The sequence below is a fragment of the Bos grunniens genome, chromosome 11 (assembly GCF_055505025.1).
Source record: "Bos grunniens cultivar Pamir isolate PY7600 chromosome 11, Bosgru_T2T1.0, whole genome shotgun sequence".
Lineage (NCBI taxonomy): Eukaryota > Metazoa > Chordata > Mammalia > Artiodactyla > Bovidae > Bos > Bos grunniens.
Window position 1 is genome coordinate 35,644,075 of NC_141175.1, and position 24,781 is coordinate 35,668,855.

Genomic DNA, 24,781 nt, shown 5'->3' on the forward strand with positions numbered 1-24,781 from the left:
ACATGGACAAGGATGTTTTTAATAGCATTGTTGATAATGGCCAAAATGGAAAACAAGCCAAATATCCATCAACATCAAAATGGATAAAAAAATTATGGAACAGCTATATAATGCTATATATATTATCTATACAATAATAATGTGAATTAATCCCAGTTTTACAAAATAGCATGAATGACTCAAAATGGTGTGTGAATATTTAAGACACAAAAATACATTTTTATAGAAATATATTTATATAGAAAAAAGTTCTTGTTGAAATATATACATGTGTTAAGACCCCAAAACTGTACCTCCACCCCTAATCTTTTTTTTAGAAATGTAGTACCTGTCATGTAATGTGTGCTCTTATGACAGGCTTCATTCCTTATAATCTTTATGGTGACTGCAGAGTATTTCATAATACGGATATATCACATTTACTTAACCAGGTCCTTGTTGATGGGCCTTTCAAGAATATTATTTTGGCTGCCTCAATAGACTGAAAATTCTATGAGGTGAGAGACCATGTCTGTTTTAAGACAGTGCCTACCATTCAACAGTTATTGCATTGTTTTTCCAAATGAATTTTCCTATAAGAAAAAATGCCCTGGCCAGTTTTATTTATCTTTGTTATCTACTAGACCATTCAGTGAAGTGAAGTTGCTCAGTTGTGTCCGACTCTTTGCAATCCCACGGACTATAGCCTACCAGGTTCCTCCATCCATGGAATTTTCCAGGCAAGAGTACTGGAGTGGGTTGCTATTTCCTTCTCCAGGGGATCTTCCTGACCCAGGGATCGAACCCAGGTCTCCCACATTGCAAGCAGATGCTTTACTGTCTGAGCTATGACCTAAATCAAATTCCTTATAATTATACAGTGGAAGTGAGAAATAGTTTTAAGGGACTAGATCTGATAGATAGAGTGCCTGATGAACTATGGATGGAGGTTCGTGACATTGTACAGGAGACAGGGATCAAGAGCATCCCCAAGAAAAAGAAATGCAAAAAAGCAAAATGGCTGTGTGAGGAGGCCTTACAAATAGCTGTGAAAAGAAGAGAAGCAAAAAGCAAATGAGAAAAGGAAAGATATAAGCATCTGAATGCAGAGTTCCAAAGAATAGCAAGGAGAGATAAGAAAGCCTTCCTCAGCGATCAATGCAAAGAAATAGAGGAAAACAACAGAATGGGAAAGACTAGAGATCTCTTCAAGAAAATTAGAGATACCAAGGGAACATTTCATGCAAAGATGGGCTCGATAAAGGACAGAAATGATATGGACCTAACAGAAGCAGAAGATATTAAGAAGAGATGGCAAGAATACACAGAAGTACTGTACAAAAATGATCTTCATGACCCAGATAATCACAATGGTGTGATCACTCACCTAGAGCCAGACATCCTGGAATGTGAAGTCAAGTGGGCCTTAGAAAGCATCACTAGGAAAAAAGCTAGTGGAGGTGATGGAATTCCAGTTGAGCTATTTCAAATCCTGAAAGATGATGCTGTGAAAGTGATGTACTCAATATGCCAGCAAATTTGGAAAACTCAGCAGTGCCCACAGGACTGGAAAAGGTCAGTTTTCATTCCAATCCCAAAGAAAGGCAATGCCAAAGAATGCTCAAACTACCGCACAATTGCACTCATCTCACACACTAGTAAAGTAATGCTCAAAATTCTCCAAGCCAGGCTGCAGCAATACATGAACCGTGAACTTCCAGATGTTCAAGCTGGTTTTAGAAAAGGCAGAGGAACCAGAGATCAAACTGCCAACATCTGCTGGATTATCAAAAAAGCAAGAGAGTTCCAGAAAAACATCTATTTCTGCTTTATTGACTATGCTAAAGCCTTTGACTGTGTGGACACAATAAACTGTGGAAAATTCTTCAAGAGATGGGAATACCAGACCACCTGACCTGCCTCTTGAGAAACCTGTATACAAGTCAGGAAGCAACAGTTAGAACTGGACATGGAACAACAGACTGGTTCCAACAGGAAAAGGAGTACATCCAGCCTATATATTGTCACCCTGCTTATTTAACTTATATGCAGAGTACATCATGAGAAATGCTGGGCTGGATGAAACATAAGCTAGAATCAAGATTGCCAGGAAAAATATTAATAACCTCAGATATGCAGATGATACCACCCTTATGGCAGAAAGTAAAGAAGAACTAAAAAGCCTCTTGATGAAAGTGAAAGAGGAGAGTGAAAAAGTTGGCTTAAAGCTCAACATTCAGAAAACGAAGATCATGGCATCTGGTCCCATCATTTCATGGCAAATAGATGGGGAAACAGTGGCTGACTTTATTTTTTTGGGCTCCAAAATCACTGCAGATGGTGATTGCAGCCATGAAATTAAAAGACACTTACTCCTTGGAAGGAAAGTTATGACCAACCTAGACAGCATATTAAAAAGCAGAGACATTGTCAACAAAGGTCCATCTAGTCAAGGCTATGGTTTTTCCAGTAGTCATGTATAGATGTGAGAGTTGGACTATAAAGAAAGCTGAGCGCCGAATAATTGATGTTTTGAACTGTGGTGTTGGAGAAGACTGTTGAGAGTCCCTTGGACTGCAAGGAGATCCAACCAGTCCATTCTAAAGGAGATCAGTCCTGGGTGTTCATTGGAAGGACTGATGTTGAAGCTGAAACTCCAATACTTTGGCCACCTGATGTGAAGAGCTGACTCATTTGAAAAGACCCTGATGCTGGGAAAGATTGAAGGTGGGAGGAGAAGGGGATGACAGAGCATGAGATGGTTAGATTGCATCATTGACTCAAAGGACACGAATTTGGGTGGACTCTGGGAGTTGGTGATGGACAGGGAGACCTGGCGTGCTTCAGTTCATGGGGTTGCAAAGACTCGAACACGACTGAGCAACTGAACTGAACTGAAGTGAATAGCATAGGTTGATTCCTTGTAAATTTTGTTTTCAGTGAATTAGCTCTAGAAAATCCAGTCAGTTCTGGATGTGATGACAAATGAAAGTTCTAGACTTGGAAAATGTTACAAACTTAGAGTAGAGTGATTCTCTAAGGTCATTTAATTTCTCTATGTGCTATCTTTTCTCCGTCTCAATGCAATAACAACTAGGAAATGTGTCAAGCATCGGATTAGGAAATCATATATCACACATTTTCTGAGAGTACCTACTTAAAGTATTCTAGCTTTCTTAAATGTACTTGACCTTATATTCTAATGTCTGGTTTGAAACATATGGCACCATACCTGGACCTCTAGGAAGTGACTGGCTCCAGAGAAGACACTTACAGGGCAGGGGATGCCTTTTGGAAGGCTTGCTCTTTTGAAACCTTGCCACTATATTCTCTGGCCTATAACAAATGGTCCAGTCCAATTCTAGAAGAATCATAAAGGAGCTTCCTTGAGCATTGGCTGTCAGAGCAGGGCACAAAGGCAGCTGCAGAAAAGGGCAGCGACTGTATGACTCAGAGAAGAGACTCAAGCAGCAAGCACATTGGCTGGACTCTTGGGATGCCCATTGTGACGTCATATGGAGTTACAGCCTTGAAGGATAAAAGTGTTTGGCTGAGACGGGCATGGGGTTGAGTAATGGCTCCAATCTGGGGGCTCACCATCCCACTGCCACCATATGTCAGCCTTCTACTATTGTTTGGTTTCCTTGTCTGGGGGCTTTGGATGCTGTTTTCTGGAAAACAGAATAGGGAACAGGTGGCAGCTAAGACATGCTCGGAGGTATGTGATGCAACAATCTCTTGAAATTATCTGCTCCTTGACTCTGCTCCTAGAGACATAGAAACTCCTAATCTTGGCCTGTGGGAGGAACTGACGGTGGAAAGAGGGGGGTTGAGATAGTGCCTATGGATGTCTTCCTATAAGTCATTCTCAGTCCTTTTCCTTTCAATTCAACAAACCTTAAGTACCTATTATATATGCCAGCATACTGAGCATTGAAGAAGAATAAAATACCATCTCCACCTTTTCAAGGTGGGAGAGACAGTCAGACAGATATACATATATACACATAGCCCAAGGAAAGAGAAAGGGATGAGTTAATAGATGTATAAATATTGCTAAAGAGATGGGAGGTAAAGAGAATTGTAAGATCTATAAAATATCTTTGGGGGGAGCTTAGGTTTGAATTGTGTTTCAGAGGAAGGATAGGATTTTAAAAGTGGATAGGATGAGGGGAGGAGAGCAATGGATGACTTTCTGGACAGAAGGAATTGATTGGGAGAAAGCAAGGGAAGCAGAAGAGTGTTGGGAGTGTTTTGAAGAGAGGGGAAGACGCCTACCTGGATGGAGTGTAGAAGTGTATGGAATGGTTTGGGGAAAACTGAGAGGAAAAGAGGTTAGAATGAGGAAAGAGGTTAGAAGTCCCCTTGTAGAGGGATTCAAATGCCAGACTGAATAGTTTGCATAAATACTACTCTGTCTGCAATTGAAAGATATTAAAGATTTTAAAGCCAGGTGAAAGTGTGCTTAGATCTGTGCCATCTAAACAGAATTTAAACTTAAAAAATTTAAACTTTTTTCCTCAAACTTATCATTTGGGAGTCTAATTAAAAAGCAGATTCTGATTCAGTAGTCAGGGGAAGGGCTTGAGAGTCTGCAATTCTAAGGAGCTCCCAGGTGATGCTGCTGCTGTTAAACTGAGCACCATACTTTGGGTTGGTTGTTTGTACTTGTTTGGTGTTTTGTTTCGTTTTGGTTTTTGGCCACACTGCCTGGCAGAAATCTTAGTTCCCTGAGCAGGGACTGAATCCTGGGCCGTGGCACCAAGTCCTAACCACTGGACTGCCAGAGAAGTCCCAAATACCATACTTTGAATGTGAGGCTTTACATACCTCCAGTGAGTGCTTCCCTACTGGCTCAGCTGGTAAAGAATCAGCCTGCAATGTGGGAGACCTGGGTCCAATCCCTGGGTTGGGAAGATACCCTGGAGAAGGGAATGGCTACCTACCCCAGTAGAATTGCCTGTAGAATTCTAGGGACAGAGGAGCCTGGTGGGTTACAGTCCATGGGGTCCCAAAGAGTCGGACACGACTGAAGCGACTTAGCACAGCACAGCACAGTGAGTGCCTACGGTAGTTCTCTAGCTTGGTTAAACCAAAGGAGGCTACGTAAAAAATGTAGTTGAGGAGAGAAAAGGAACTGAAAGAACCAGAGCAGCAAGATGAGAAAGAGGACCTTGATTCACTTCCCCAGTATTTATCACCTGCCACCAACACCATGTACAAGGCATTCCTCTGGGGACCATGGACGAAGCACTTAATGGAAGGAACAAAAATCTCTGCCCTCTGGGCTGTAAAAGGATAAGGGCCGTGGGTGAAAATTTGGATGTAGGAAGAAGGCAGAAAGAGTGAAGGGGAAATGCCAATGGTTAGGACTCTGAGCTTTCATTGAAGGGAGCATGAGTTTGAGCCCTGGTTGAAGAACTAAGATGCTGCCACACTATGTGACCAAAAAAAGGGCAAAGAGAGAAAGCAAAGACACTGAGTCTTTTTTCCTGATTGGACCTTAAATACAAACAGTTGACTATAAACATTATCATTTTCCTACGAGGACTATATTCATCTTTGTATCCTCTATGCCTGGTATACTACCTTTCATGTAGCAAGCACTCCACATAGGCTTGTGAAATCAAAGAATGGCTTCTCAGTTTTAACCCTGAATGATTGAAAAGATGGCATTTTAAACAACACAGGAAACATCTGACAAAAGTTACAAGTGTGGCGGGAGGCAGAAAATGTATGTAATGTGGAGATATTAATCAAGCTTCTCAAATTAATATTCTAGACTTGGGCTATCCAGTCTAATATCTGTTGGCTACATATGGCCATTTAAATTTAAATTAACCAAAATTAAATAAAATTTAAAATTTGGTTCCTTAATTGCACTACCTACATTCAAGTGTTCATATAGGATGATTTCCATCATCATAGAATATTCTGTTGGGTGGCACTAACTTAGACTTTAGATCTTGGAGATAGATAGTGGCTATGTATTTGGCCACAAAGTCCTTTTAATTTTTTTTCTCAGAAACATTTCTCAAATGTGGCAATCCAGATTCAGTGTCAATGTTTTACCTACAATTCCTCTTGAACTGTTTTCAGTCTCTAAGTGGTCTACAAATGTTTTACAGCCTAAGAGCATAGACCCTGGCTCTATAAAACAACACAACGGCACACACAAAACCTCCCAAAGCTAATTGTGCCACTCCACTAAAAGTAACTTAAGAAACTAATAGGGACTTCCCTGGCAGTCCAGAGGTTAAGACTGTGCACTTCCACTGCAAGGGGTACACATTTGATCCCTGGTTGGGGAACTAAGATCCCACATGTCTCCTGGCATGGTCAAAAACAAACAAACAAAAAGAAACTAAAAAAAATTTCTCAGCATCCCACTGCCTGCGGCATTTCTTAAACTTTTTGACTTTCAAACTTCTTTGCCAAAATTTGTCAATCACCTTAAGAATTAAAAAATTGTTTCATCACTTTTTCATAATATTTAAGCGATTTGGGATAAATATTTCATTTTACAACACCGTGTTTTTTTTAATTGCAAAGTTCATTTTAATATCATCTATAAGAGATAAATGTTTACTTTTTTTCATGTAACAAGAGATGCATGACATTTAATTGACTTTAACTTAACAGATATGAACCCCCCCAACATTTAGGCATGAAAAATGGCAAATGTATTTCTTTGTCTACATCAAATATAATCTGGCTTAAACTTCCTATCACCTGGGTTGGCACAAAATCTAGTATCTGTTTTTCTTCCCATATGAGAACCCTGGAGTGGGTGCAATTTATCCAAAATAGCAGAGGGCAGGTCCTTAGCTATGGAAACAGCTGTTGCTTTTCTTCTTTGCCATCTGAAGGCAAAAATCGCAGTTGTGTGCCAAGCTTGGTCACAGAGACCTTTGCCAAGGCCCCCAGTCCACTATATCTGAGCTCTTAGGAGCAGGAGGAATAATTTGCATCAGGCTGAGGGCCTCACTACCCAGCAAACCTGTAGTGTCCCTGTTGCATCCCAGTTTCAGTAAGTCAGCTCATCTCTTCTTAACTCCAGAAGCACCAAACACTAAACCTCTGGCACAGTTCAGCTGAAAATCCTCCACAGGCCTAGTCTTATATGAGGGTTATCTCACATATTGAGATATAGCATTCATTGGAAGTTCCAACCAATCTTTTCAGCACCCAAAAACTAGCTCCCTATTCCGGATTAGGCGAAATAAGACTGTAAGAACACCGTCCTGGCTACCTTTTTTGGTGAGGGGAAACATTAGTTTCTCTCCCAGAAAAATGCAGCAATAAACACAAAGTGGAGTGTAACTTATTCCATGCGGCTCTTCTACATAAAAAAAATTCTCATTACATATTTATGTAATAAGAAGCTATTTTTTTTTTCAAAAATCCTACTTTTTATTCAGGTACACAGGTTCCCCTTGACTTTCACCACAATAAAAAATTAAAACAACAACAAAGAAAAGCAGAGTGAGTCTATGAAACCTTTTATAAGCCAAAATGACACAAAGAGAAGCGATAACCTTAGCACATATCTTTCTAATGGATGCATAGTATAAATTAAGATAAAGCGCAGATGCTCACAGACACATTTCAAAGCTATGACAGCCTGATGCTGAGATGCTGAGTATAGTTCCCAGGGAAGCTGTGTGGCAGGGCCATTCTTGCTGCTGGAGTGCGTGCTGCTTCTACAATAACTCACCGCAAAACGAATGTTGAATGCTTTTTGCCTTTGTTTCCCCCATAAAAATAAAAATCCTCTGTAGATTTCTTTCAGCAAAAACATACTAATATAGGTCTTTCTTAAAATGGAAGCAGCATAAAGCAAATTTTCAAGAAGTGGAGGATACTTGTAGTTACATGCAGTAAAATGCAAAGATACTAAGTGTACCACTTGATGAATTTTGATAAATTCATACACCCATTAACTAACACCCCAGTCAAGGTACAGCAAGCATTGCCATAATCTTGGAAAGTTCCCTCATGTTCTTTTCTACTCAAAGGAAACATCATTTCTGATTTCTATCATCATGGATTAGTTTTGCCTATTCTTGAAACATGTTTAAATACACAATGTTTTAATATACAATGTATATTCTTTACTATCTGGCTTCTTTTTGCTGAGCATATTTTTGAGGTTCATGTATGTTGTCAACAATAAATTCTGAAGTGCCATTATGTCATGCTTATTAGTTTGGGGACCTAACATATATTGAAATATAGAATGATATTATTTAACTACCTGTTGGCATAAAAAATAGACCAAAAATTTTCATTTCATGATCCAGTGGCTATAATTCTTACATATTGCATTTCAAAAATCCAGTTGTCATTTTATACTTAAAAATGTATATTTATTTGACAAAGTGAGGTTTCAGGATGTTCACTGCAAATGACACATTGTTGATATGGAACCCTATTTCCAGTAGGAGACAAATTCCTTGGGAAAGTGGTAATATGTTTAATTTTAGTAGATGTTGTTGAACAGTTTTCTAGAGTGATTATATCCATTTACACTCCCACAAGTAGGATACGAGTGTTCCAGTTTCTCCACATTCTTGCCAGTACTTGTACCTAAGTTCAGTTACTCTAACGAGTATGTATGGTATTGCATTGTGGTTTAATGAGCATTTCCCTAATGATTAATGATATGGAACAACTTCTCAGGTTTATTGGCCTTTTGGAAATCCTCTTGTGAACTGTCTGCTCAATTCCTTTGCCCATTTGTAAGGACTGGGTTTTCAGCCTTTTAAATACTTATTGACTTTTAGGAATTCTTTAATTATGCATATGAGTCTTTTGTCATTTATCGGTATTAAAAACAAATCCTTACTCTGTGGCTTACCTTTTCACTCACAATGGTGTTCATAAACAGAAGTTCTTAATTTTAATGAAATCTAATTTATCAATTTTAGGTTTATGTTTAATGATTTTTCTGTTTTTTTCCAGTGTGAAAAATCTTTGCCTTTTGCTAGGCTATGATGATACTCTTTCCTGTTTCTTCTAAAAAGCATTTCCCCCCCCCCCCTTTTCACATTTAGATCTATGATCCATCTCAAATTACTTTTTCTGTATGATGTAAGGTAGGGATAAAATTTTTTTTTTTTGTTCTACACAGATATCCAATTCCTCAGTAGGGCAGGGAATCAGTGCAATTTAGTTGCTCAGTCGTGTCTGACTCTTTGTGACTCCATGGACTGTAGCATGCCAGGCTTCCCACTCCATCACCAACTCCCGGAGCTCACTCAAAGTAAGGCAGGGATGAGTGTGAAATAAATCAGGCACTCAACTTGGGGACAACATTTAAGGTCACCATAAAACTTTGTGATTAAGATAATATTTAATGCAATATTGTTAAAAAAGACAAACTTAATGTGGAAAATCTATGATGAACAAAATATTAGAATTTTAAAACTGACTCTGCACTTACATGACCATACCTCACCACCTCACTCTAAAATCCTTTCTTCCAACACCATTTATTGAAATAACCATCATTTTCTCATTGACTTGCATTGATGACCCTGTCATAAATTAGGTAATTTCATATAAGTGTGGTTCTGTTTCAAGAGTCTCCTCTTTGTCACACTGGTTTATTTTCTATACTTGCACTGACAACTGTTCTTAAATATATAATTGTTTTGTAGATAGTCTTGAAATCTGGTCTAGTAAATATTCCAACTTTGATCTTCTTCAAAATTGCCTTAGCTATTCTGGGTCATTGAACAAATTTTAAAATCACTCTGTTAATTGTCACATAAAGACATTCAGGATTTTGATTGAAATTGCATTGGATTTGTAGTTCAAATTAAGGATAACTGAGTTTCTAAAAATAATCAGTCTTCTGACCTATGAATGTATTTGTATCTCCATTTATTTAGGTCTTCTTATTTCTTCCAATAATACTTAGTTTTCAGTAAAGAAGGTTTTTTAAAATTATAGTAAGTGATTGTTTTTCATTTTTATTAGGAAAATTTTCAAACAAATCAACAGCATATAAAGTATTTAATGAATTTTCATGAACCCATCACCCAGGTTCAACTCTCTTACCACATAATTTTGTAGCAAATCTCAGATAATATAATTTCATTAATAATTAAATATGAATATCTAAAAATTAAAGGCTCTTTGAAAATACTTAATAATGTCATTATTATGCCTAAAACTTTAATAATAATCCTTGAATACCATCAAATATCATCAGTATTCAAATTCCAATTGTCTCATAAATGATATAAATTATTGTTTACGTTTAACTCAAGATCAAATAAGGTCCACATGTTGAGATTGGTTGGTGTGTTTCTTAAGTTCTTTCTAATTTGTGTTAATAGATTCTCCACCTCTATATTTTTCTTTGCATTATTTTTTTCTTTCCATTTTTGTATTAAAGAAAGATTGGTTGGTGGTTTCTTACAATCTTTCTAATTTGTAGATTCCCCACCTCCATGATTTTCTTTCTTTCCATTTTTTTGTATTAAAGAAGGGGATTATTTATCTTCTAGAGTTTTTCAAGCAGAATTTTGCTTATTAAATGCCCCAGTTGTCATTTATCATGTTTTGTTGTCTTCTGTGTTTCCTATAAATGAGGAAGTTGGATCTAAGACTTATCAGAATTAGGTTTGTTTTTGGGGGGCAAGATTATTTCATAGATAATGATGGTTATCAGGAGGTTCAGAGCGTTTGGTTTGGTATAGTATTTGAAGTGTCATCTTCTAAATGATGCCAATGCCTGGAAATAAATAGATGTTTTTATATTGATCTTCTACTCAGTGAAGTGAAAGTTGCTCAATCGTGTCTGACTCTTTGCGACCCCATGGACTATACAGTCCATGGAATTCTCTAGGCCAGAATACTGGAGTGGGTAGCCTTTCCCTTCTCCAGGGGATCTTCCCAACCCAGGGATTGAACCCAGGTCTCCCCCATTGCAGGTGAATTCTTTACCAGCTGAGCCACAAGAGAAGCCCAAGAATACTGGAGTGGGTAGCTTATCCCTTCTCCAGCGGATCTTCCTGCCCCAGGAATTGAACCAGGGCCTCCTGCATTGCGGGCGATTCTTTACCAACTGAGCTATCAGGGAAGCCCCTTATGCTCAGAGACTTTGCTAAATTTGCTTATCACTCCTTAAAACTTATCTATATATTTTTGTTTGAAAAGTATATTGTGATATTCTACACAATTGTATTGTCTGAGAGTGATAATTTTCTATCTTCTTTTTCAATCCTTATGCCTCTTATTTCTTTTCCTTGCTCTTATGCACTGACTAGAACTTCAAGTACATTGTTCAACAGAAGTGATGCTAGTGGAAATCTTTATCTTCTTTTTACTTATTTAAAAAATATATCTGTGTATCTGTTTCTTTGGCTGCACCAGATTTTAGCTGTGGCACCCGGAATCTTGGGCAGAATCTTCTGTTGCAGTGCACTTAGTTGCTCTACGGTATGTGGGATCTTCATTCCCTGACCAGGAATCAAACTCTCATCCTCCAAGTTGCAAGGCAAATTTTAATCACTGGACCACCAGCGAAGTCCCTTTTTCTTTTTTTTTTAATACAAAAGGAGGTTTTCCTTACCTCATCCTTCATGTATATTGTTTTCTATGTGATTTTTGCAAATGTTCTTCATTAGATTAAGAAAGCTTTCTTTTATTTCTAGTTTGCTAAGAATTTTAGCATGAATGGGTATTGAATTTTATCAAGGCTTTTTCTGCCTCTATTGAGATGCTCATATGCCTTTTCTTGTTTATTCTACTAATGTGCTGCATTACAATTAATTTCTAAAATATTAAACTACCTGTGAATTCCTGGAATAAATATGACATGTTTGTGATGTTGTTCATGATCCTTTTTATGTATTAATAGTTTGCTGATATGTCATTTAGAGTTTTTATATCTGTATTTTTAAAAGTATCTTAGAAAACATTTGCATTTTTTGTAAATGTTGTAATGATGAAACATTTGTATCATCACTTATAATGATGAAAATGATTGACCTGTAATTTTCCTTTCTAGTACTATCTTTATCAGATTTTAGAATCAAGGTAATTCTAGTATTAGTATAGTATTAGTCGCTCAGTCGTGTCTGACTCTTTGCGACCCCATGGACCGTAGCCCGCCAGGCTCCTCTGTCCATGGAATTCTCCAGGCAAGAAAACTGGAGTGGGTTGCCATTCTCTTCTCCAGGAAGGTTATTCTAGGCTCCTACAATAAAGGGAGAAGTAATCCCTTTTGCTTTTTCATTAAAATAGCCAAAGCATTTCTATTACTCAGGAAATTCCAAGGGTTTTTGGACCTTTGGGCCAGGAACCCAAGACAAACACCAAATATATTCTTTATTATTACACACAACACTGCTGTGTGGTGTGTTTAGTTGCTTAGTCATGTCTGACTCTTTGCGATCCCATGGACAGTAGCCCACCAGGGTCTTCTGTCCATGGGGATTTTCCAGGCAAGTATACTGGAGTGGGTTGCCATGCCCTCCTTCAGGGAATCTTCGCAACTCAGGGATTGAACCCAAGTCTCCTGCATTGCAGGCGGATTCTTTACCATCTGAGTCACACACAACACATGCACACCTGAACACATATGTGAGAGCGAGAGAGAGAATTGGCTTACCTAATTATATGGGCTGACAAATCCAATATTCTTATGGCAGGTTGAAAACTAAGGGTTTCTATTTTTCAATCTTAAGGCAGAATTCCTTCCTCTTCAGGAAACATACCTCATTCTCTGCTTTAAGGCCATCAACTAATTGGATGGTGCCCACCTACATTATGTAGGGTAATTTCTTTTACTTAAAGTCTACTGATTTTAGATGTTAATCATATCTTAAAAATACTTCTACAGCAACATCTAGACTAGTGTTTGGTCACAGTCAGGGGTACCATTGCCTAGCATATAAAATTAACCATCATGACATAAAATTAACATAAAACTAATCATCACAACCTTTTTTTTTTTTCTAAGAATGTTATAGTTTTGGCTCTGCAGTCTAAGTCTTTGATACATTTTTAGTTAATTTTTGTAAATAGCATGAAGGGTTCTTTTTTTTTTTGGCTGTGCTGGATCTTCCTTGCTGTGCGGTCTTTTCTCTAGAAGCGGTGAGCAGAGGCTACTCTCTAGTTGTGATGTGTGGGCTTCTCATTGTAGTGGTTTCTCTTGTGGCAGAGCCAGGCTTTAGGGCATGTGGGTTCAGAGCTGTGGTTCCCAGGCTTGAGAGCACAGGCTCAATAGTTGTGGTGCATGGGCTTAGTTGCTCCACACTACATGGGATCTTCCCAGAGCAGGGATTGAACCTGTGCCTTCTGCAATGGCAGGCAGATTCTTTACCACTAAGCCACCAGGGAAGTTCCACCCACCCCCACAACTTCATTCTTTTCTATATGTTTATTCAGATGTCCCAGCACCATTTGTTGAAAGACTGGTCTTTCCCTATTGAATGGTCTTGGTATCCTTATAGAAAATCAATTGGTTGTAAACATGAGACTTTATTTCTAGACTCTCAGTTCTATTCCATTAATCTATATGTCCATCCTTATATTAGTACCAAACTGTTTTTGACTACTGTAGCTTTGTTGAAAGTTTTAAAATCAGAAAGTGTGAGTAGTTCAACTTGCTTTTCTTTTTTAGGGTTGTTTTGGCTATTTAGGGTCCCTTGTAATTTCATATGAATTTTAGGATCAGCTTTGCCATTTCTGCCAAAATGAGAAATAAAAGGCATCCAAATTGGAAAGGAAAAAGTAACTGGGATTTTGATAGGACTATACTGAATCTGTAAATTGCTTAGGAGTATTGCCATCTTAACAAAATTAAATCTTCCCATCCATTATTAAGGCTGTCTTTTCATTTAAGTCTTCTTTAATGTCTTCAACAATGCTTTGTAGTTTTCAGTACGTAAGACTTACATCCCCTTGGTTAAATTTATTTCCACATAGACAAATACTGTATGATATCACTTATGTGGAAACTAAAAAAATAATACAAACAAATATATATATAAAACAGTGTCACAGATTTAGGAAAAAACGGTCATTACCAAAGGGGAGAGGGGAGGGGGAAGATCAAATTAGGGGTATGGGATTAAGAAATACAAATTACTATGTATAGAATAAGATATATATATCATATAGTAATATTTTATATTACTATGTATAGAATATGTACATTGTATATAAGGAATTATAACCATTATCTTGTAATAACTTTTAATGGAGTATAATATATAAAAATACTGAATCACTATATGCTGTACACCAGAAACAAATATTATATTGCAAATCAACTATACTGTGGTAAAAAAATCATTCTTAAGTATTTTATTTTTTTAATTAAAAAATTTTATCCTTTATGATACTAAAAATGGAATCATATTCTTCATTTTCTTTCCACATTGTTCACTGTATGTAGAAATACAACTTATTTTTGTGTGTTGATGTTATATCTTTTAACTTTTAGAGGTAAATTTATTTATTAGCTCTAATAATTTTTTGTGTATATGTGTTCTTTAGGATTTTCTGTAAGTAAGATTATATCATCTGTGGACAGAGATAATTTTACTTTTTCCTTTCCAATTTGGGTGTCTTTTATTTCTCTTTCTTACCTAATTGCTCTGGTTAGAACTTCCAGTACAATGTTATGAAGAAGTAGTGAAAGTGGGCATCCTTTTTTTATTGAATTATAATTGATTTACAATGTTGTGTTAGTTTGACTGAAAATGTCTCTTTTTCATCTTTCACTTTAAAAAAATTTATTTATTTTTTTATTTGAAGGATAATGCTTTACAGAATTTTGTTATTTTCTGCCAAATGGATAGTTTCACTGAGTACAAAGGTCTGGGTGGTTATTTTCTTTTAGCATACTGAGGATGTTATTCCACTGTTTTCTGGATTCCACTATTTCTAAAAAGATATAAACTATTAATCTTATTGCTCCTTTGAATGCTATGAGTCCTTCATCTTTGGCTCTTTTAAAAATTCAGCAACTTTGATTTTCAGCATGTACTTTCTAATGTACTTAAGTTTGGCTTTTCTTTGTCTTTACATTGCTCATAATACTTCTTGCATTTATAGCTTGAATCTCAGGCTTTTTCAGTTTTGGAAAGTTCCCAGGGATAAACTTTCCCCCTAAATTTAGGTTTTAGTTTTTAGAGCAGTTTTTAGGTTCACAGCAAATCTGAGCAGTAAGTACAGAGACTCCCTATATATCCACTAAACTATTAAATTTCTCAAATATTTTTCTATTCTCTCTCTTTCTCTTCTGGAATGCTTACCAGTTTGTCCTTCACATTTCTTGGTTCTTATATCTTTTTTCTCTTTTTTTCCTCACCATGCTTCAGTATGAATATTGTCTTCAGATTTCTCTTCAGTTAGGTGCATCTAATCTGCTGTTACACCCATTTTAAGTTCTTTGTTGTTGTTCTAGAATTTCCATTAGATTTATTAAAATAGATTCTAGTTCTTTGTTAAGATTCTCCATCTTGTCACTTAATTTCGTGAAGACATAAAGCATGTATATTTTAAACCCCATGCCTTTTTAACAATATCTGGATTGCCTGAGAGTTTGTTTGTAGTGCTTGTGTATGTCTCTTAGTTTTCAATCATTCAGTTTTATCTTCAAGTATACATGGCAATTTTTAGTTGAATAACAGATATTTTAAAAGTAAAATTTAAGAGATAATTCAAAGCTCTGGATAAATTTACTTTCCTCTAAACAGTAGAATTATTCTTGCTTCTGGAAGTCATCTAGAGTAAGGAAAGATGATCTTAATCCAATCAAGTATTAGACTCACTGAAGGCTGATCTTCAGTTTTAGAGACTAGTTTATTTCAGGTTTATTACTAAGCTATGGCCATTCGGAGGTACCAACTAAAAGCCTGGAATTTCTATTAAGGCTCCTCCTTCTTGGTCCCTGAAGTCAGTTTTTGTCCATTAGCCATATAAAACTACTGAATGTTCTGCTTAGACTTTTTTACATAATTTTAAAAATAATTTTATTTATTTTTGGCTGTGCTGGGTCTTTGTTTCTGGTGGGCTTTTCTCTAATTGTGGTGAGTAGGGGCTACTCTTTAGTTGCAGTGCAAGGGCTTCTCATTGCTGTGGCTTCCCTTATTGCGGACAGAGTATAGGCTCTAGGGCACTCCAGCTTCAGTAGTTGTGGCACATGGGCTCAGTAGTTGTGGCTCCCGGGCTCTAGAGCACAGGCTCAATAGTTGTGGCCCATGAGCTTAGTTGCTCTGTGTTTGTGGATTCTTCCCAGAACAGGGATCAAACCTGTATCTCTTGTATTGACAGGTGGATTCTTTACCACTGAGCCACCAGGGAAGCCCTTGCTTAGAGTGAACATCGACATTTTAGCAATCAGTGAACTAAAATGGACTGGAATGGGTGAATTTAATTCAGATGACCATTATATCTACTACTGTGGGCAAGAATCCCTTAGAAGAAATGGAGTAGCCCTCATAGTCAAAGAGTCTGAAATGCAATACTTGGGTGCAATCTCAAAAATGACAGAATGATCTCAGTTCATTTCCCAGGCAAACCATTCAACATCACAGTAATCCAAGTCTATGCCCCAACCACTAATGCCAAAGAAGCCAAAGGTGAATGGTTCTATGAAGACCTACAAGACCTTCTAGAACTAACACCGAAAAAAGACATCCTTTTCATCATAGGGGATTGGAGTGGAAAAGTAGGAAGTCAAGAGATACCTGGAGTAACAAGCAAGTTTGGCCTTGGAGTACAAAGTGAAGCAGGGCAAAGGTTAACAGAGTTTTGCCAAGAGAACGCACTGATCATAGCAAACATGCTCTTCCAACAACACAAGAGACAACTCTAAATATGGACATCACCAGATGATCAATACTGAAATCAGACTGATTGTATTCTTTGCAACCAAAGATGGAGAAGCTCTATATGGTCAATAAAAATAAGACCAGGAGCTGACTATGATTCAGATCATGAACTCATTATTGCAAAATTCAAACTTAAAGAAAGTAGGGAAAAGCACTAGGCCATTCAGGTATGACCTAAATCAAATCCCTTACACTTAACACAGTGGAAGTGACAAATAGATTTAAGGGATTAGATCTGATAGAGTGGCAGAAGAACTATGGACAGAGGTTTATAGCACTGTATAGAAGGTGGTAATCGAAACCATCCCCAAGAAAAAGAAATGCAAAAAGGCAAAACGGTTATCTGAAGAGGCCTTACAAATAGCTAAGAAAAGAAGAGAAGCTAAAAGCAAAGGAGAAAAGGAAAGATATGCCCATCTGAATGCAGAGTTCCAAATAATAACAAGGAGAGATAAGAAAGCCTTCTTAAGTGAACAATGCAAAGAAACAATAGTCTTTCCCAATAGAATGGGAAAGACTAGATATCTCTTCAAGAAAATCAGAGATACCAAGGGAACATTTCATGCAAAGATGGACACAATAAAGAACAGAAATGGTAGAGACCTAACAGAAGCAGAAGATATTAAGAAGAGGTGGCAAGAATACACAGAACAACTATACAAAAAGATCTTCATGACCCAGATAACTACAATGCTGTGATCACTCACCTAGAGCCAAACATCTTAGAGTGCGAAGTCAAGTGGGCCTTAGGAAGCAGCACTAGAAACAAACCTAGTGGAGGTGATGGAATTCCAGCTGAACTATTGAAAAATCCTAAAAGGTGATGGTTTTTAAGTGCTGCACTCAATATGCCAGCAAATTTGGAAAACTCAGCAGAGGCCACAAGACTGGAAAAGGTCAATTTTTATTCCAATCCTAAAGAAGGGCAAAGCCAAAGAATGTTCAAACTATCCCACAACTGTACTCATCTCACATGCTAGTAAAGTAATGCTCAAAATTCTCCAAGCTAGGCTTCAACAGTATGTGAACTGAGAACTTCAAGGTGTAAGCTGGATTTAGAAAAGGCAGAGGAACCAGAGATCAAATTGCCAACATCTGTTGGATCATCGAAAAAGCAAGAGAGTTCCAGAAATGTACTTCTGCTTCATTGACTATGCTAAAGACTTTGACTGTGTGGATCACAAGAAACTGTGGGAAATTCTTCAAGAGATGGGAATACCAGACCACCTTACCTGCCTCTTGAGAAACCTGTATGCAGGTCAAGAAGCAACAGTTAGAACTGAACATGGAACGGACTGGTTCCAAATCGGGAAAGGAGTATTTCAAGGATATATTTTAACACCCTGCTTATTTAACCTATATGCAGAGTAAGGATATCATGTGAAATGCCAGGCTGCATGAAGCACAAGCTGAAATCATGATTGTGGGGAGAAATATCAATAACCTCAGATATGCAGATGACACCACCCTTATGGCAGAAAGCAGAGGGGAACTAAAGAGCCTCTTGATGAAGGTGAAAGAGGAGAGTGAAAAGCTGGTTTAAAACTCGATAGTAAAAAAACTAATATCATGGCATCTGGTCCCATCACTTCATGGCAAATAGATGGGGAAACAATGGAAACAGTGACAGACTTTATTTTCTTGGGCTCCAAAATCACTGCAGATGGTGACAGCAGCCATGAAATTAAGAGACACTTGCTCCTTGGAAGAAAAGCTATGACAAACCTAAACAGCGTATTAAAAAGCAGACACATTACTTTGCTGACAAATGTCTATCTAGTCAAAGCTATGTTTTTTTCAGTAGTCATGTATGGATATGAGAGTTGGACCATAAAGAAGGCTGAGCACTGAAGAATTGATGCTTTTGAACTGTGGTGTTGGAGAAGACTCTTGAGAATCCCTTGGGATGCAAGGAGATCAAACCGGTCCATTCTAAAGGAAATCAGTCCTGAATAGTCATTGGAAGGACTGATGCTGAAGCTCCAATACTTGGCCACCTGATGCAAAAAGCCAACTTATTAGAAAAGAATCTGATGTTGGAAAAGATTGAAGGCAGGAGGAGAAGGGGATGACAGAGAACGAGATGGTTGGATCGCACCACCAACTCAATGGACATGGTGAGTTGGTGGAGGACAGGGAAGCCTGGCATGCTGCAGTTTATGGGGTCGCAAAGAGTTGGACACAACTGAGTGACTCAACAACAACAATAGTCATGGTAGTTTTTTGAAGCTTAGGATGAAGCTCTTTCTCAGAGAGTATCTCATCTGTTTTAGACTATGGCACCATCAATCCAGGATAACTTCAAAATCATGGTTTGGGGACCATGCAGATGATGTGAACTTGAGCTGCAAATTATACAAAAAGTCAACCTGTAGTTACAACTTCTCAGATACTTCCTTCCAGTCCTCTTAACTTCTCAGTGTCAAGGCAACTTTCCCTTCAGGTCTCTGATGTTAGAAGTGGCAGATTTGTCATTTTGTTGTCCTAGTTGAATATGGTAGTCTTCTATGGATTTTTCCCCCCTCATGCTGGTATTTTTGAAGTTTTCTTTAAGAAGTTATTCTGTGCCCTAGGTCACAATGGTTTTTTCCAACTTTTTAAAAATTTTCTAGTCTACCTTTCACATTTTAGTTTTTAATACATTTAGAGTCCATCTCCATATGCAGTATTATAAAGTGATCCAATTTTATTTTTCTCTTTATATTGAGCCAATTTTTTCATCACTATCTGCTAAAGAATCTTTTTCCCATTCATTTGTAGAATTCCTTTTTTTCATTTTAAGTAACCATATATATAGGAGTCCCTTTTGAGTTCTCTATTCTGTTCTATTGGCTTACTTGTTTCTGTTTCTATTACCATAGATTGTAGTGTGTCTTAGCTTTTGGTACAGCAAGTCCTTTCTTTGCTCTTCTTTTTAAGGTTGATTTAGCTGTAAATAGAGAAGGCAATGGCACCCCGCTCCAGTACTCTTGCCTGGAAAATCCCATGGATGGAGGAGCCTGGTAGGCTGTAGTCCATGGGGTCGCTAAAAGTCGGACACGACTGAGCGACTTCACCTTCACTTTTCACTTTCATGCATTGGAGAAGGAAATGGCAACCCACTCCAGTGTTCTTGCCTGGAGAATCCCAGGGACAGGGGAGCCTGGTGGGCTGCCATCTATGGGGATGCACAGAGCTGGACACGACTGAAGCGACTTAGCAGCAGCAGCAGCAGCAGACCTTTATTATCCATACAAATTATAGAGATTTTTTACAAGTCCTTGAAATAGTCCAACTGAAATTTGAATTGGGAATGTATTAAGTATAATTTAATTGGGGGTATACTGACATTTTTATAATCTTAAATTATTCCAGCCAGAGCCTAGAATGTCTCTCCATTTATTCAGATCATGCTCTATGTCCTTTAATGGAGCTCTAATAATCTTTTACATGATGCTGTTCTGTCTTTTTGGTTAATATCTTGGTACTTGGTCATTTTATTGCTATTGTGAAAAACATCTTTCATTATTTAAAATTACATTTGTCTAGATTTTTTGCTACAGTAGAGAAATGCATTTATAAGACATTTGTAAGTTGTGCTTGTATTCAAAAACCTTGGTGAGCTCTTTCATTAGCTCTGATGGAGAATGTCTTTGATTATCATTTCAATTGCTTTCATGCTTACTGTTCTACTCAAATGATCTATTTTTTCCCCAATTTTGATGTTATATTTTTTTCTAAGAAGTTAACCATTTCACTAGGTATTTCACATTTATTATTATAGTTATTCAAACTATTTTTCTTCTCTCTCCTCTTCTACTTCAATTTTCAAGGAGCTATTTATATTTACTTTTGCCTTTTGCCCAGGATCACTTTTATTTTCAGTTTGAGGGCTCCTGACTACATAGGGTGTATAAATTAGAATTTTAAATCAGTATGAGGGTAGATTCTTGGTTGAAAATTTCAAAGAAGGCTTTTTCCCTACCCAGAGTTCAAGCTTCCTTGTTTGGCAATATTTTCCTTTTTTCTTTTTTTGTCTGTGCTGGGTTTCTGTTGCTGCTCAGGCTTTCTCTACTTGCAGTAAGTTGGGGCTACTCTCTAATTGTGGTGCAATGGGTTCTCACTGTGGTGCCTTCTCTTGTTGGGGGAGATGGAGCTCTAGGCATACAGGCTTTAGCAGTCGTGGCGCTTGGGCCTAGTTTCCCTGAGGCATGTAGAATCTTACCTGACCAAGGACTGAACTGCATTTTTCGAGGAAGGATTCTCCTGCATTGCAAGGCAGATTCTTAACCACTGGACCACCAGGGAAGCCCTGGTGGTATTTTTTTTCTAGCTACTTTTTTTACCAAGTGTGTAGCAATTTGTGAATCCTGGCTTTTTTTCCCTGGGGTCTCATTTAAATACCACTTCACACAGGCCTTGTCTTTGTCCCCACCTTGCTGTTTCCTCAGTGGCTGACACTGCAAATAACCAAGGGCATTTAAGTATTAACAAGTTTCCATTCTTGTTTCTCAGTTTTCTCCTGATTTTTGGCCTGGAGATTTTCCTTACTTTCTTGTAAGGAGCTACATTCTGCATTTAAAAAGATGTTTGTTGTATTTTATTCAGTATTCCCAAGTTTTTATAATGGGAGATTATTTTAGGTCTATAATATGTAGACATCATTTTGAGATAAAAATATAAAAAGGTTATTTGTAAATATATCAACTTGTATTTCAACATTAATTTTCCTTTTGCTTATGTTTTAATCAATAGTCCATTATGGATGTAAATAATATATCATGAAGTATAAAATCAATTTTAAACTGTCTAAAAGTCAAAACTACCACTGTATCTAGGGTTACTCTACTGAGTAATAAACTGAGTTTCTTCATCATCAGCATATTCATGAATTCCCAACTAACTGTTGTAAGCTCTTTCAATACACTTTCAGAGACTGATTTCCTAATTTAAAGAGAATAAAAAAAAAAGTTTAGTTGAAATTGTAACAATGTCACTTCTGCTTTCAAAAGGACCTGGAACACCCTTGCAGAAACACTAGTTTATTACATACTGAATGGGAAATTCTGACCTGCAGGATGAAATGAAAATCCCATATAATCTGGCTTCCCACTTACTTTTTCAGCTTCATCTTTCACTACTTAGCAAAGATGCATCTGACAGGGACTTCCCTGGTAGTCCAGGAGTTAAGAATCTGCCTGCCAATGCAGGGGACACAGGTTCGATCTCTGGTCAGGGAAGATATGATATGCTGTGGGGCAACTAGGCACATGTGCCACAACTACTGAGCTCCTGCTCTAGAGCCCACGAGCTGCAACTAGAGCGAGAGTAGACTCCACTCTTCACAACTAGAGAAGGCCTGAGCACAGCAACAAACACCCACCACAGCCGAAAATTAATTTATTTAAAAAAGTACCCGACAATTGTGATGCTCAGTGATAGTCCTGCTTGCCTGGAAGGCTCTTTCTTCACCTAAAAACCTTCTGTTGATTCTTCAAACTCCAGTACAAACAGTAACTTCTTTGAGTAATTCTTCCTTTCTCTCCCAGGCAGTTAATCACTATCCTTTTTATGCCCTCACATTTCTATTTGTGTTACAGCATTTACCACGTGATATTGTAACTTACCTGTTTAGACTTCTCTTTTCCCTACTAGCATAAGTTCCTAGAACACAGGAATCATATTTATCTCTACAGTTCCAGCACCCCACACATCACATTGAACATAGTAAGTACTCAATAAATGATTCAGTATTAAATGAATGAAGTAACTGTTGCTGTTTTTATGAATGCCAAGTGTTTATATTTATGTCTATGAGGTGAAATGTGTTATCAATAAAGTCTTTAACCTAGAGCATTACTTGATTTTATTTGTTCTTTTTGTGCCTTTCTAGACTTCAAAGCAGCATATATTGAAAAAGATCCAGAAATTCACAGGTCAGAAAGATCTTATCTTTTATTCTTCAGTTTAAGACTAATGACAAATCAACTGCAGGGTCTGCTTTAAGACTTTAACCTGTAATAGCAGGTAGAAGGAGGAAGGTTGAAAAGATTGTTATATGAAAGAAATATGCCTACTCTTTCTAGCAACTACACTTCTGAAGAAATGTAAATGGCTTCATAATTCTTTTCATGAATGAAAAGAATCATGAATTCTTTCATTCCTATCCTCGTACTTCCTTTTCTAATCTCCTTTTGTGCAAAGCTTAAAGTATCAGGAAAGAAACTCTGTGAGAGGGGTTAACTATGAAGAGTTTGGTGTAGGAAGTTTTGATATCTTTTTTCTCTACCATGTGCTCAGTCACTTCAGTCGTGTCTGACTCTCTGCGACCCCATGGACCATGGCCCGCCAGGCTCCTCTGTCCATGGGATTCTCCAGGCAAAAGCACTGGAGTGGGTTGCCATTTCCTTCTCCAGCGATAAAGTATGAAGTGAGTGAAGGGAGTAAAGTGAAGTCGTTCAGTCGTGTCCTACTCTTTGTGACCCCATGAACTGTAACCTACCAGGCTCCTCCGTCCATGGGATTTTCCAACCCACTCCAGTACTCTTTTCTCTACCACAGAGACTGAATAATACTTATCTTTTCCTCCAAAGATATGTATTTCTCTGTTTTCCCTACTTCTTCTCCCTACCGTGATTATTCCTGCTGTTTCCAATGGCTTACATTTACTACATGGTGAAGACAGCACACCGTAGCTAAAAAAAGAGAAACAAACAAAATGAGATGTTGGTTAAATCTAAGCTCTACCACTAATTAGCCTTTTGATTTTAGGCATGATTTTGTCTTTGTTTCCTTATTTGCAAAATGAGGGGATTGAACTAAGGTAAGGTCAAGAGTCATAATTCTAATAGATTCTTCACCTCTACTTCCAGATTCACAGTTGGAAAAAAATCTCAGGATGGGTTGCATTGAAGATAACCTGAAACGGTGAGTAAAATCAATCTTCTCTGTGTATATTTTTTCTCTCTCTACCCTACTGATAAATCCTGTGAAAGTTGGGAGTAATATACCTGGGATTCTGTTTCACTTTCCTCACTATGATAGCTGTCTTCTTTCTAAGTCTCTCTTTTCATTATTCTTATCAGTTCAGTTCAGTTCAGTCACTCAGTCGTGTCCAACTATTTGTGACCCCATGAATTGCAGCACAGCAGGCCTCCCTGTCCATCACCAACTCCCGGAGTTCACCCAAACTCATGTCCATCGAGTAGGTGATGCCATCCAGCCATCTCATCCTCTGTCATCCCCTTCTCCTCCTGCCCCCAATCCCTCCCAGCATCAGGGTCTTTTCCAATGAGTCAACTCTTCGTATGACGTGGTCAAAGTATTAGAGTTTCAGCTTCAGCATCAGTCCTTCCAATAAACACCCAGGACTGATCTCGTTTAGCATCGATTGGTTGGATATCCTTGCAGTCCAAGGGACTCTCAAGAGTCTTCTCCAACACCACAGTTCAAAAGCATCAATTTTTCGGCACTCAGCTCTCTTCACAGTCCAATTCTCACATCCATACATGACCACAGGAAAAACCATAGCCTTGACAAGACGGACCTTTGTTGACAAAGTAATATCTCTGCTTTTTAATATGCTGTCTAGGTTGGTCATAACTTTCCTTCCAAGGAGTAAGTGTCTTTTAATTTCATGGCTGCAATCACCATCTGCGGTGATTCTGGAGCCCCCCAAAATAAAATCAGCCACTGTCTCCACTGTTTCCCCATCTGTTTGCCATGAAGTAATGGGACCAGATGCCATGATCTTAGCTTTCTGAATGCTGAGTTTTAAACCAACTTTTTCACTCTCCTCTTTCACTTTCATCAAGAGGCTTTTTAGTTCCTCTTCACTTTCTGCCATAAGGGTGGTGTCATCTGCACATCTGAGGTTATTGATATTTCTCCCGGCAATCTTGATTCCAGCTTGCGCTTCTTCCAGTCCAGCATTTCTCATGATGTACTCTGCATAGAAGTTAAAT

General features: G+C 37.8%; 1 protein-coding gene across 1 annotated transcript in view; it reads left to right on the top strand.

The window, feature by feature from the left end:
• Nucleotides 1-3,553: 3,553 nt before the first annotated feature.
• SPATA31H1 (SPATA31 subfamily H member 1) overlaps nucleotides 3,554-24,781 on the top strand; it is a 42,571-nt gene continuing 21,343 nt past the window's right edge. The window contains exons 1-3 of the mRNA XM_086326120.1: nucleotides 3,554-3,697; nucleotides 22,711-22,753; nucleotides 23,690-23,744. Of these exons, the coding sequence (XP_086182246.1) occupies nucleotides 3,554-3,697; nucleotides 22,711-22,753; nucleotides 23,690-23,744 (242 nt within the window). The remainder of the gene's footprint in view (nucleotides 3,698-22,710; nucleotides 22,754-23,689; nucleotides 23,745-24,781) is intronic.